General features: G+C 52.4%; 1 protein-coding gene across 6 annotated transcripts in view; it reads left to right on the forward strand.

Moving 5' to 3' along the window:
• The window catches only part of EPHB2 (EPH receptor B2), a 94,097-nt gene extending 83,509 nt beyond the window's left edge, over nt 1-10,588 (forward strand). For all 6 annotated transcript variants that reach the window (XM_009996547.1, XM_009996544.1, XM_009996546.1 and 3 more), the window contains 5 exons: nt 21-236; nt 3,397-3,546; nt 6,622-6,815; nt 7,561-7,716; nt 10,278-10,588. In XM_009996547.1, coding sequence (XP_009994849.1) covers nt 21-236; nt 3,397-3,546; nt 6,622-6,815; nt 7,561-7,716; nt 10,278-10,386 — 825 coding nt within the window. In that variant the 3' untranslated portion in view covers nt 10,387-10,588. The remainder of the gene's footprint in view (nt 1-20; nt 237-3,396; nt 3,547-6,621; nt 6,816-7,560; nt 7,717-10,277) is intronic.
• Nucleotides 10,589-12,717: the final 2,129 nt, after the last annotated feature.

Genomic DNA, 12,717 nt, shown 5'->3' on the forward strand with positions numbered 1-12,717 from the left:
TCCCTCCCTTCCCCTCCCAGCAAAACGACGGGCAGTTCACGGTGATCCAGCTGGTGGGGATGCTGCGCGGCATCGCGGCCGGCATGAAGTACCTGGCAGACATGAACTACGTGCACAGGGACCTGGCTGCCAGGAACATCCTGGTGAACAGCAACCTGGTCTGCAAGGTCTCTGACTTCGGCCTCTCCAGGTTCCTGGAGGACGACACATCTGATCCCACCTACACCAGTGCCCTGGTAAAGCTGCTCTTCCAGACCGGAGGGCTGGAGGAGGCGGGGAGGGAGAGGGAAGAGCTCCCTGGCCTGGGGAGCACTTGGGGCAGGGGGCAGGGGGGGTAAGGTGCCAGATGGGGAAGACCAAGGAGCTGAACCAAGGGAGATTTCGTCTTGTCAGATCCCATCCAGTGGCTGTTGACAGGTCATTCCTGTGGATAATTGAGCCTCTTCCAAACGTGTCTGCAAACACACACATGTCCCTGCTAAAGCCCTTAGTGGGATGATGTGTTACCTCCTTCCAGCATGGACCAGCTGCAGGTCCTCTGAGATGCTGCCCTGACAGATTTGTTGCCAGAGGAGCAAGTCTGGGTTGGTTTTTTTTCACCATCACTGACCAGCTGTGCTGCCCTGCTGTCCAGGAGGCCTTGGCCCTTCTTCATGTCACATCACAGGCTCAGCCCCAGGAACAGCAGCCTGAAGGGTGGGTCCGTGCTGAGTGAAGCCCTGCAGCTCAGATGCTGCTCTGCCAGAGAGTCCTTCTGAATGAGAGAAACATTCCCAGAAATGTTTCCCAGGAACACCACGGTGCCAGTGACACAAGTGCCACCAAGAACACATGGCCTGCCTCAGGCTACAGCCTGTGCACAGGGGCCAGCAGATGATTTGGAGACTTGGTTGTGGCTCAGTAAAGCTGCAGGCAGGAGTTCCCATAAACACCCTGGGTGGCAAAGGCTCAGAGCTTCACTCTGCTGTGGTGCTACAGGAGCAGTGCCTAGGACAGGAGTGTTGAGAGAGCTGGGGCATGGTCTGTAGGAAATCACCTCTCTTTTGAAGCTGCCAGTGGTGAGAGGCCTGACACAGCTCTTGGTGTTTTGTAGCAGTAGTTGAATACCCAAGGAACACCTGAAAATGTGGGGGTTTATTCCCACCTGAACTCGTGTGGCTTCAAACATCAACCATTCCACTGGGTACAGGCATCCTCTGCCTTTCAGAAACACTGGGAACATTTATTTTTCACAACATGATCTCTCCATCCAATTACCTTTCCCTTTGTTGAGCTAATTACAGGGAAGCTTCTGGTTTCTATTCCTGTTATTGTGCCTGTAGCTTTTCTCTCTGTCATCTCTCATTTCTTCTCCTTGAACTCTGGGCAGATACATACAATGACAGACCATGTGCACCCACTGTAACCAAGTACCAGGAGTAATATCTTCCTCTTTAAAATGCTCTATCCTCAAATGTCCCAAAATGCATGGGTTTTATTACTGTGAGCTCAGAGACACCTCATGTCCATGGATGAGCAACAGCCACAAGCTGTGGCCTCAGAGGTTCATGCTGGACCTTAGGAAACTCTTCTCCATGAGGGTGGTGAAGCTCTGGCTCAGCTCACCAGGGAGGAGGGGATAGGGGAGGTCTCACTGAAGTGAATTCCCACCATGACCCTCCAAATATACCCAGGCTCTAATTTCTACTTCAGGGCTTCTTTTTTAGCCAATTTTAAACCCCACTGCTTGCCAAGTGCTTCTGTGAAGAGCTTGCCTGATGGAGAGGGCATCATGTCTGGTATGGAATGCTTGGTCTTGTGAAGAGCAAAACATTTTCTCTGAGCTTTGTGGCTGTAAGAAGATGGTTGATTTTTTCCTTCTTCTAGCAGGTATAAGGTCTGAGTCCTGCTAAGTCCCAGGAGACCCCTCAGAAGTCATGGCAGCTGTTCAGTGAGATGTAATGTAGCTTCATCTTCTCACAGCCACAAAATGCAGACAACTTTCCTTATTTTCCAGCACAGGAGAGTATTTTCCTTTCAGAAGGTCCCTTGAGCTGTCAGAGGCTCAAACCCAAAGGCCCTGGTAGGAAATCAGGAGGTTTGCAAGGGCTTCAGCAGAGCGTTGCCCTCCCTGTGGCCACGCTGAGCACACCCCTCCATCATCACTCTCTGTGGAAGAGGCAGGTCCTTCTGATTTCTCCAGAGCTGTTGCTGCCCAGCAGGACCACGAAAGACCCCAACGCTCACCCAGTCCATCCCATTTCCCACCAGTGACCAAGCAGGCCTTGCTAAAGCAGATGTTCACCTCTGGCTCCAGAAAGAGGCAGCATCAAAAACTTCTGGATCATGTGTGTGTCAACAGACTGACACAGAAGGACTCATGCTCAGGAGGATGATGTCTCACTGGGTTCAGAGAGCCTGCAGGTGTAGAAAGCTGAGAAGGATGGTGTTCTAACTCCTTCTGTTTTGCTCTGGAAGCAGCCAGGGGACAGCCAAAGGGTGGAGGGAGATGCAAAGGGGATCAAACAAGTGCTGAAAGGCAGGTTGGATGGGGCTTGGAGCAACCTGTTCTAGTGGGAGGTGTCCCTGCCCGTGCAGGGGGGTTGGGACTGGATGATCTTTAAGGTCCCTTCCAACCCAAACCATTAAATGGTTCTATGGCCAGTTTGGATTTTTCTGCACTCAGAGCTATTTGTTTTCCTACACAAAGACCCTAAAGCACAAGGGCCGTTTTGTCAGGCTGAAGATGCTGTAGCAGGAGGCAGGTGGAAGGAGCTGGGCTTGTTTAATGTGATGAAGAGGAGGCTGAGGGGACATCTACAAGTGACCTTCAATACTTGGAGGGCACTCACAAAGAAGACAGAGCCAAACTCTTTGCAGTGGCACCAGGTGATGTCAGGGGCAATGGACAAACCTCCTGGGAGGTTCAGGAAAAGCTTCTTCCCCAGGAGAGTGGAGCCAGGCTTTGTGCAGTGATGTCCAGTGACAGGACAAGGGGCAGTGGGTGCAAACTGGAGCCCAGGAGGTTCCCTGTGAATCTCAGGAAGAACTTCTTTGGTGTGAGAGTGCCAGAGCCCTGGGCCAGGCTGCCCAGAGAGGCTGTGGAGTCTCCTTCTCTGGAGACATTCCAACCCCCCTGGCCACGTTCCTGTGTGATGTGCTCTGGGTGCCCCTGCTCTGGCAGGGGGCTGGGCTGGGGGAGCTTTCCAGGTCCCTTCCAACCCCTGGGATCTGTGATGCTGTGACCTCCCCCTTGCAGCTTGCCTGGCTTTGGCTGGACCAGCCACCCTGACTGGCCCTTGGTCCTTCCTTCTGGGCTTTTATCTGCCTATCGGAGGCAAAGATTTTAGACACTCACCCCTTCCAGTCACTCGTGCTCTTTCAGTTCCCATCCTCTCTGGTTTTTTTTCCCTGCAGGGTGGGAAGATCCCCATCAGGTGGACAGCACCTGAGGCCATTCAGTACAGGAAGTTCACCTCGGCCAGCGACGTCTGGAGCTACGGGATCGTCATGTGGGAGGTGATGTCCTATGGAGAGAGGCCCTACTGGGACATGACCAACCAGGATGTGAGTTGTCAAGAAGGAAGAAGCAGGAACCCTGAACCTGGAAGTGTTGTGAGGCCAAAAGTCATGGCTCCAGCTGGAGCCAGGCTGGGGCATGTCTGGAGCCTTGTCTGGCTTGGGAGGGGTGGCCAAGGTCAACACCTTTGGAAGAAGGAATAGGGATGAGATTTGCTTTTGTTCTGGAACGTTTTGGGATTGGTACCAACACTCACTGGGGTGGGACAGGGTTAAGGTGAGCACCCTCAGTGATGGCAGACAGATGTCTAAGGGGAAAGGGAGGAGGTGGGTGGGAAAGGAAATGCTGCCACTGACCCCAGGAGCAACAGGCAGACTTTCATCTGCAGGACAGCACAAGCATTTGGGGAACATCTGGTCTGGAGTCACAGAATGGTTTGGGTCTCAAGGTGCCTTTAAAGATCATCTACTCCAGCCCCCTCTGTCATAGACATCTTCCATGAGATGGTCATTGAATCTCCCATGGCAAGCTTGGGCTGTCACAAGTAAGAAGCCAAGCAGCTAGAAGTCAAAACCACAAGGATTTTCAGAGCATGCTTCATTTTAAATACTTTATGACTCTTCTCTAATTCAGGTGGAACTTCTAGGTGCAGACCTTGCTCCCTGGGACCCAGGCAGTTTCCAGGAGTCCTTCCCTCCATGCAGGGACCCGTGGCTACAGCCCACACCTTCCCCACAGCAATGCCCTGCTCCCTGGTTCTCTTGACCTGATACTTGGGTGCTCAAAGTCCATCCAGAGGGTGGCAATGAGTGCCATGCAGGCACCTGCACACGTGTGTCCAGAAGAGCCTTGGGAGGTTCAGGAGGACCAACAGGAAAAGCTTCTTCCCCAGGAGAGTGGATCCTCTCTTGTAGCATTGTCTCTTTGAAGAGCTGCCCTTCTTCATGTGGTCTTTGCCTTGTGAACCTTCAGGATCTAACACCAAGGTCCTGGGTAGACCCTTGGTGTGCTGAAGACTTGTCCCCCCTTTCTGCTGCAAGCTGGAGTCTTGCACACCTGCTTGTTACAGCACCTGCCTGAGTTCCAGCTTGTTCCAGAGCTTCCTTCTGGACAGACCATTGGAAGCCTTCAGGCTGCCACCTCCATCTCCATCACCCTGTGGGCTCCTGATAAAACCCAGCCTTACAGGGTGGGAGTGAGAGCCAAGCTCCCACCTCTGACTCCTGCAACTCCTCCTGCCCCAATGGCAAATCAGACCCTTGTCAGGTCAAGAAGTCTCCATCCATGCCATGTCAGGTTTCTCCAGAGTGAGACAATTTCTGCCCTAGTGCTTGGTGGGGAATTATTCAAGTGAGTCTGCCTGGAGGAGATACATGATTTCTTAGCACCTTTGGCTGTTCCTGGCCTTGCCCCAGCCCCTGCCATCCCAAGGAAATCTTTGCATCAGTTCTTTGAGCCAAAGCACTCAGGGTAATGCCCTTCTCAGAAAGGACAATTCCCTTCTCATTGAGGCTTTGTTACCACCTGCAGTTCCAAGGGTTTCCTGGAGCTGGGCATGCCCTCCATGGGACAGGTAGGTGTAGCCTCTATAGGTGCAACCCTCTGCCATCCCCCTCCCTTGTCCTCCTCCCCAGGACCTCTTCCCTACATGGTTCCTCCTGTGGCAGCACCAGCAGCTGAGGCAGAGGCCCCTGCCCATCTCCACAGCCTGTTCCCAGCCTCCTCTTCCTCTTCTTCTGCCACAGGACATTGTGCCCCACAGGCTGTCACCACTTGCTTGCAGCTGGTCCTCCCCAGGAGCAGCACGTGGGGCAATTCCCTGCCAAGTGGCCTCCTGACCCTGGGGTGTGAGTGCTGGGGGAGCAGGCAGGGGGATGGGGCTGGTGGGAAACTGGAAATGAGCACTGGAAGCTTGTTGAGAGACTCATCAAATCCTTTTGCTTCAAAAAGACCTTTAAGATCATCAAGTCTTAACTATTAACCCAACTCTACCAAGGCCACCCCTGCCCCATGTCCCTCAGCACCACATTTATGTGTCTTTTAAACCCCTCCAGGGATGGGGACTCCCCCCCTGCCCTGGGCAGCCTGGGCCAGGGCCTGACAACCCTTGCCAGGAAGAAATTGTTCCCAAGGTCCAACCTAAACCTCCCCTGGGCAACTTGAGGCTGTTCCCTCTTGTTCCATCTCTTGTTCCTGGGGAGCAGAGCCTGATCCCCCTGGCTCCAACCTCCTCTCAGCAGCTGCAGAGCCAGCAGGTCTCCCCTCAGCTCCTTGTCTCCAGGCTGGACACCCCCAGCTCCCTCAGCTGCTCCTCTTCTGACCCTTCCCCAGCTCCATTGCCCTTCCCTGGACACACTCCAGCACCTTGGCCATGCACACCAAGATCTGGAGCACCATCCTGGTCTGCTCTTCAGGTTGTCTTAAATCCTGCCAGATGCCCTGGTACCTGGTACCCTAGGTTGCTGGGCATGGCTCTGCCACCTCCCCTCCCTTGGAGCACCTTCACAGCTTGTCACAGCACCTCCAGTGGCTCCTCTCTACCAACCTTGGAAGTGTTGAAGGGCAGGTTGGATGGGGCTTGGAGCAACCTGGGCTGCTGGGAGGTGTCCCTGCCCATGCAGGGGGTTGGGACTGGATGGTCTTGAAGGTCCCTTCCAACCCAAAGCAGTCTAGGATTCTCTGAAAACACAAGGGCAGCTTCCCCTGCCTGTGACCTACAAGCAGCCCCTTCACTGGGTGGGACTGTGATCTGAACCTGTCCAAACCCTTCTCTCTGCCTCCCCTTTCTCATGGCTGGTGCTGTGGGCTCCCCCCTCCTTGGCACAGGAACAGGGATGCTCTGCTTCCCTGGACGAGGAGCCTGACATGGCTCATGACAAGTGGTCAGCAAGGTTGGATCTCAGCCCAGCAAGGCTGGTGTCACCTCCCAGGACAGTGTGACCTGCAGAGCCTGGCTGGGTGTGGAAGATGCTGTGCAGTGGCACTGAGATGACAGGCAGCAGGAAATGGAGCCAGCAGGATGGGTGGCCATGGCTGTCACCCTCAGCATCCAAGAAAGGGAACGTTATTCATGAAATAGGTTTGATTCCAGTGTCACTGATCCCCTCTTTCTCCCCCTGCAGGTGATCAATGCCATTGAGCAGGACTATCGGCTGCCGCCCCCCATGGACTGTCCCAACGCCCTGCACCAGCTCATGCTGGACTGTTGGCAGAAGGATCGAAACCACAGGCCCAAATTTGGGCAGATTGTCAACACCTTAGACAAAATGATCCGAAATCCAAACAGCCTGAAAGCCATGGCACCTCTCTCCTCTGGGTATGGATCTGTCTTCTCCTCCTTTGGCTCCTCTCTGCAGACCTGCTGTCCTTCCTGGTGACCCCCCAGCTTTGCATCTCTTTAGACCAAGCTATCTGTGTTGTTTGGGCCTTTGTAGGAAGGGCATTAAAACGTGTCAAGAGTGACTCTGGTTCCCTCTCCCTGGACACGTTAGGTCTGGTGGACACAGAGGGCTCCTCGGGTTGGGCAGTGCAGCCTGCAGGGTGAGAGGAGCACCTTGGTTTCATGTCTGGATGGGTGTGGGTGCTTTGGTAGCCTGACCCTCCATGCAGTGGAGGCAAATAAAGTCTTGTCAGGCAGGGTAGGGATCCCTGGCCTGCCTGGGGATCACAGAACCATGGAAGGGTTTGAGCTGGAAGATCATCCAGTTCCAACCCCTCTTCATGGGCAGGGACACCTCCCACTAGAGCAGGTTGCTCAGGCACCTTGTGGGGATGCACTAACTCATGGGAACCACTGTCCCCTTGGTGGGAATGGACCTTCTCCCCTTGTGCAGCCAGGGTTTTGGAGCTGCATCCCACCAGCCTTGGTGGCTCCAACCTCCTGTATGAACTGACCCTGGAAGAGTCTCTACACCATCTGTCCCTCAGTTGGACAGAATGCTCTCTGGGTGGTGGCCCCAGTGGGAATGATGCTGGTCAAGGCCCCTCCAGCTGGTGGGGGGTGCAGGGACACAGGTCCTGGCTGCTCTTTCTTCTGCTCATGCCCCATTTGTGTGTTTCAGGATGAACCTCCCCCTGCTTGACCGCACCATCCCGGACTACACCAGCTTCAACACTGTGGATGAGTGGCTGGATGCCATCAAGATGAGCCAGTACAAGGAGAGTTTTGCCAGTGCTGGCTTCACCACCTTTGATGTAGTATCTCAGATGACTGTAGAGTAAGTGCCCAGGCTTCTAATCCCAAAGCACAAGGAAAAGCCTCAGTCGTTGAGCAGCCATTGGTTGTTATTTCATTACCTGGTTTTCACGGGATGTAGTTGAACTTCTACAGGGTTTGTTGCTTTGTGGACCCATTTTTAGACTATTCAGTTTCTCAGAAGTGCTCTGTGGTGCAGGCTCTGCCCTGTGTCCCACTGTCTGGCTGTCACTCCCTGCCTGCAGGATTCCATGTGCTATCAGCCTGCGTGTCCCCACTGTGGAAATGAAACCCCCCCCAAGGTCTCCACATTCCCAACATGGAACACGTGAAGATTTCAGGTGGACATCAGGCAGTTCTCTGGCCACTTGAGAGCACTTTTAGTCCTCTTGAATGGCTTCTGGGTGATGGAGATGAGCGTGCTGCAACCAGGTCTCTGCCTCTGAAGGTCCAGGTGGTTTCAGGTTCCTTCTGAATTGTCCTGCATCTACTAAAAACACCCTGCAGTGACAAAATCTTAGGAGGTTTTTCAGAGAAATCAGGCAGCTGAAGCCCAGTCGTGGTGGTTTTTCAAATCCCTTGGAGTTAGCAGGGGCTTGGATGCCTCTGGTGAAAGATTTGTGGTGCAGGGAGTGGATAGAAACCCTGCCTGAGAAAACACCACGCAAAAAAGCCATCTCTAAGTGCTGTGATGTCCCTGTGCCTGGTAGCCAGGAAGGTTTTTGGATTTGGTGCTTCAGGCCAGACTTTAGATCTAGCAATGAATCAGAATCTCTTCCTGCAAACAGCCCGACTGGCCTTTTCTCTCTCCTTCTTATTTGCTTCCAGGAAATTCCCAGGGCAGTTCGGGGACAACCCCAAGGCTCTGGGGATGCTTTGGGCACACTAGGGGTTGTGTTCATACAGCAGGACAGGGGCCATAAAATCTGAAGGACAGAATCCCAGCATATCAGGGGTTGGAAGGAACCTCCAAAGATCACTGAGTCCAACCCCCCTGCCATAGCAGGACCCAAACCAGGGCAGGTCACTCAGAAAGGCATCCAGACAGGGCTGGAAAGGCTCCAGAGAAGGAGACTCCACAGCCTCTCTGGGCAGCCTGGCCCAGGGCTCTGTCACCCTCACACCAAAGAAGTTCTTCCTCATGTTGAGCTGGAACTTCCTGGGCTCCAGTTTGAATCCATTGCCCCTGGTCCTGTCCCAGGGCACAAGTGACAAGAGCTTGTCCTGCCTTCTTGCTGCCCTCATGTATTGATAGACATTCATTAGGTTCCCCCTCAGTCTTCTCCTCTCCAGACTGAGCAGCCCCAGGTCTCTCAGCCTTTATCAGGCAGGTGCTCCAGCCCCTTCATCATCCTTGTAGCCAGGAAGAAGAACTTAGTCCAAAGAGGGTTGGGCTGAAGCACATTCCAGTGGTGGCCTCCAGGCAGTTACCACCAGCCAAAGGGTGTAAACAGCACAGCTCCATGCCCAGCTTTCCTTCTTTATCCTCATTTTACTTAAGCAAAGATACAAGGTCTAAAGAAGCTCTCAAGCAAAAATCTGCCACTCATACTAGAGGATTTTTTTTCTACCTTTCCTTGGAGCTCCAAGGCAAGTTCCTTGGATTCCATTCTAAACCAGACAAGGCTTTTGCTGCATTTCTTCTCAAAAATCTGTCCCTAACACTCAAGGCAACTGTAAATCCTTGGAGTCAGGTGTGGGTCAGGTCTCAGGATTGCCATCCATTCCCTGGTCAGAAGAATTCCTGACTGAGATTTACCCACCCAGAGGGAGATGAGTAGCAATCTCAGCTGGAGTGATCACAGCTGGGACCAGCACAGTCACCTCCTGCTCTCAGCACAACCTTTATCCCTCCCAGATGTTTAATGCCTGTTCCAGAAGAGGAGCAGTGCAAAGATTAGATTGTCATGACTTAGCAAAGAGGATTAAAAAGCAAAAGTCTCATGGCTCCATCAGATGAAAGCCCAAGTAGCAAGAAGAGCCATCATGTCCTCAGGGGGGGTGAGATTCACACTGCTCAGGGTGCAGCACATCCTGCTCATGGGTCTCCAGGGATGGGAAAATGGGTCAGTGTGTGAGTGAAAGGATCTGCAGAGAGAGAAACAGAACAGTGGGAGGGTGGAAAACCTGTGGTCTGTTTGTGAGCAGAGCCTGTGGTGTTTGGTTTCACCCCCTCTGTGGAGGTTTCCTGTGGCCTGGGGGTGCTGCAGGTCGGTGGCAATTCAAAGAGAAAGGGTTTCACCATCTCATGTGTTGCATTTGTGGGGTAAATGTGTGGAGACTTCAGGTCCAACCTCACCTGGCTGCAGGGGGATGCTCATACATGGGCTGGTTCTGCTGTGAGCAGTGTCTCCTGGTGTTTGTGGTTGGACATCCCTGGTTCCACCAGCCCTGGAAGTGTTTAAAGGAAATGTGGATCTAGTGCTGAGGGACAGGATTGAAGCACTGAGCAGGTAGATGAGGTTATGGTTGGTGGGTTGAGGTTCTGGTTGGACCTGATGATCTTCAAGGTCCCTTCCAACCAGGATGCTTGATGCTGTGATTCTCTGCTTGATCTGCTCTTTGTCTCTTTTCCTCCCAAAGGGACATTCTACGGGTCGGGGTCACTTTAGCAGGACACCAGAAGAAAATTCTCAACAGCATCCAGGTGATGAGAGCACAGATGAACCAAATCCAGTCTGTGGAGGTTTGATGGTTGCGTGTCCTCCCACTCCTCTTCCTTCAGGCCGTGCTCCCCTTTGCCCCTGTCTGTCCAAGCTCCAGTTCTTGAGGGTTCTGCATGGACCAGAGACAAGCAGCTGCTCTGAGGATCATGGCAACAGGAAGAAATGCCCTAGGATCAGTCATGAGAGGTCACCAAGAGCTTCTAGAATCTAAGCAATGGGAAAAGGGAACAAAACAAAACAATAAAGACAACTATTTTGGGAAAACAAACAAACAAACAATGGAATATTTTTAAATAATAATAATAAAGCAATTGCATCCTTGAAAAGGGCTCCAAGACCAATGGGAGTCTCCAAAGGAAGAGAAAAGAGCAGCTTCATCTGTTTCCTCTTGCACAAGGCTGGGAACAGGCACCTCTGGAGCAATGAGGCTTTTTCAAGGAGATGAATGCAAAAAAAAAAATAAGGTCGCAAGAAGCACTTACCCTTCTCAGGTGGGATGGTGGCTCTGGGAATGTCCTGCAGCCAAGCTGTCCTTCCAGGGAGCCCCTGTCAGCAAATGGAAGGGGAGACAGAGCTGAAGCTCTTTGGTGCTGTGGAACCAAGTGCATCTCAGAAGCTGATGGACTTCAAACCTGAAGACTTTTTTTTAAAAAAACAAACAAACAAACAAACTGAGACTAGAAGAGGCTGTTTCTGACAAACCAGAAGGAATCTGTAATGCTTGGGGGGTGGGGATGGGGGAGAACCAATCCTTTTTACATCTTTTCTCTGGTCATGGAACAGTTTTGTGACAGTTCCCTAAGGGTCCCTCCATCCACCCTCCAGTGGCATCATTGTCTCCTACATATCATATGCACAAGACTTTTAGTGATGTCCTCACTAGATGCCAATGATCTTGTCCCAGAAGACTTCCCAAGTACAGTATGTAGTAGTTTTTGATTACAAATGCTGACGTGGACCTTTCTTTTTCAGTTGTCACTGTTGGGAGATTTGTCCTTTTTACCTTGTTTTGTTACCACCAGTTTGTGAGTTTGGGGTGGGGGGGGGTTGGAAATTTGTTTTGGTTGGTTGGGGTTTTGTTGGGGGGGGTTTTGTTTTTTTTAATGACAAAGAAATGACATCTCCAAGCATCATATCATTGAAGAACTTCAATCCCTTCCCTGTGGAAGGAAAAAAAAACTGCAGCTTCTTGACAATATGCCAGGAGAAAAAAATTTTTATATGCACATTTCCTCCTGTTTGCTTGGTTGTTCTTTTAGAGTTTGTCCTGGCCCTGCAGGTGTTTCTAACTGTTGGGTTTCCAGTTGTTTGCCAAGCTGAAATGACCACCAGGTTTGCTGGTGCAGGGGTAAGGAGCATCCCAGGGGGTCTGGGGGAGGGTTTAGAGGGAGGATGGAAAGATGGGAGAGGGGAGATGGGTTGTGGGAGGGAATGGTGACTCCACAGGGGCTGCCAGAGCCCCTTTGGAAGTGGTTTGAGTGCTGGGCAAGGTGTGGGATGGGTGGATGGAGCCCAGAAAGGCAGGGTCAGCCCTGTCCTCTGGGAGGAGTTTAGGGCAGGCGGTTTTCTCAGAGTCTGAGTGGTGTTAGCAGGTGGTTCAGTGCAGGAACCCAACCCTGGGGTGTGTCCTGGGCCCTGCAGGGACCTGGTCCCTTCCTTAGATGATGAGCTGGGAGCTCTGAGGCAGCTTCAGTCACAGCCACTCACCCTCAAGGAGAACCTGGGACAAAAAGGCCAAAACTCCCATCTAGTAGCCCAGGTCTCCAGGGGCAAAATGCTGTGGTAGAAGCTGGATGGTCCATTAGTGGATTTATCAATAACTGAAAGAAATCCTTCAGTTGCTGACCAGCTCTTTGCTGTGTGAAAAATAACCCACCAACCAAGTGCAAGGGGGGTACAAATGCAAACTGGGCTTGTTCTCCTTGTTCAGCACCACATTGTGTCCTTTTCCAGGTACCTGCCCCCCCCTCCCTCCCTCTGGCCACATGGGCTGGATTTCCACACATCTCCTGGCCTTGACCAGCAGACCTTATGTTTACAAGCCCTTGTCTGCCATTGCATGTCCTCCCTAGGGTCCTCCACTCATTTTCAGCAGCACTGGGGTGTTGAATGTTCTTTGGGAGCTGCTGTGCTGTGTTTTCCAGGAGCTGGATCCAAGAGGAGGTGTCTGCTGTGGATGAGACTCCCATGCTGTCTAGACCTCTGTGGCCAGACATCATCTCCCTAGACTGCTTGTAAAAGATGAGGCTACTTATAAAATTCTTAGCACTTTTCCACTTTCAGACCAGGTCCCAACAACAAAGCACTTCTTGGTGGCACCAGCCCCTTCCCTGGGAGGGAGGGTTACTGCTCTGCTG

Source organism: Chaetura pelagica, unplaced genomic scaffold (assembly GCF_000747805.2).
Source record: "Chaetura pelagica isolate M959 unplaced genomic scaffold, ChaPel_1.0 scaffold494, whole genome shotgun sequence".
Taxonomy (NCBI): Eukaryota; Metazoa; Chordata; class Aves; order Apodiformes; family Apodidae; genus Chaetura; species Chaetura pelagica.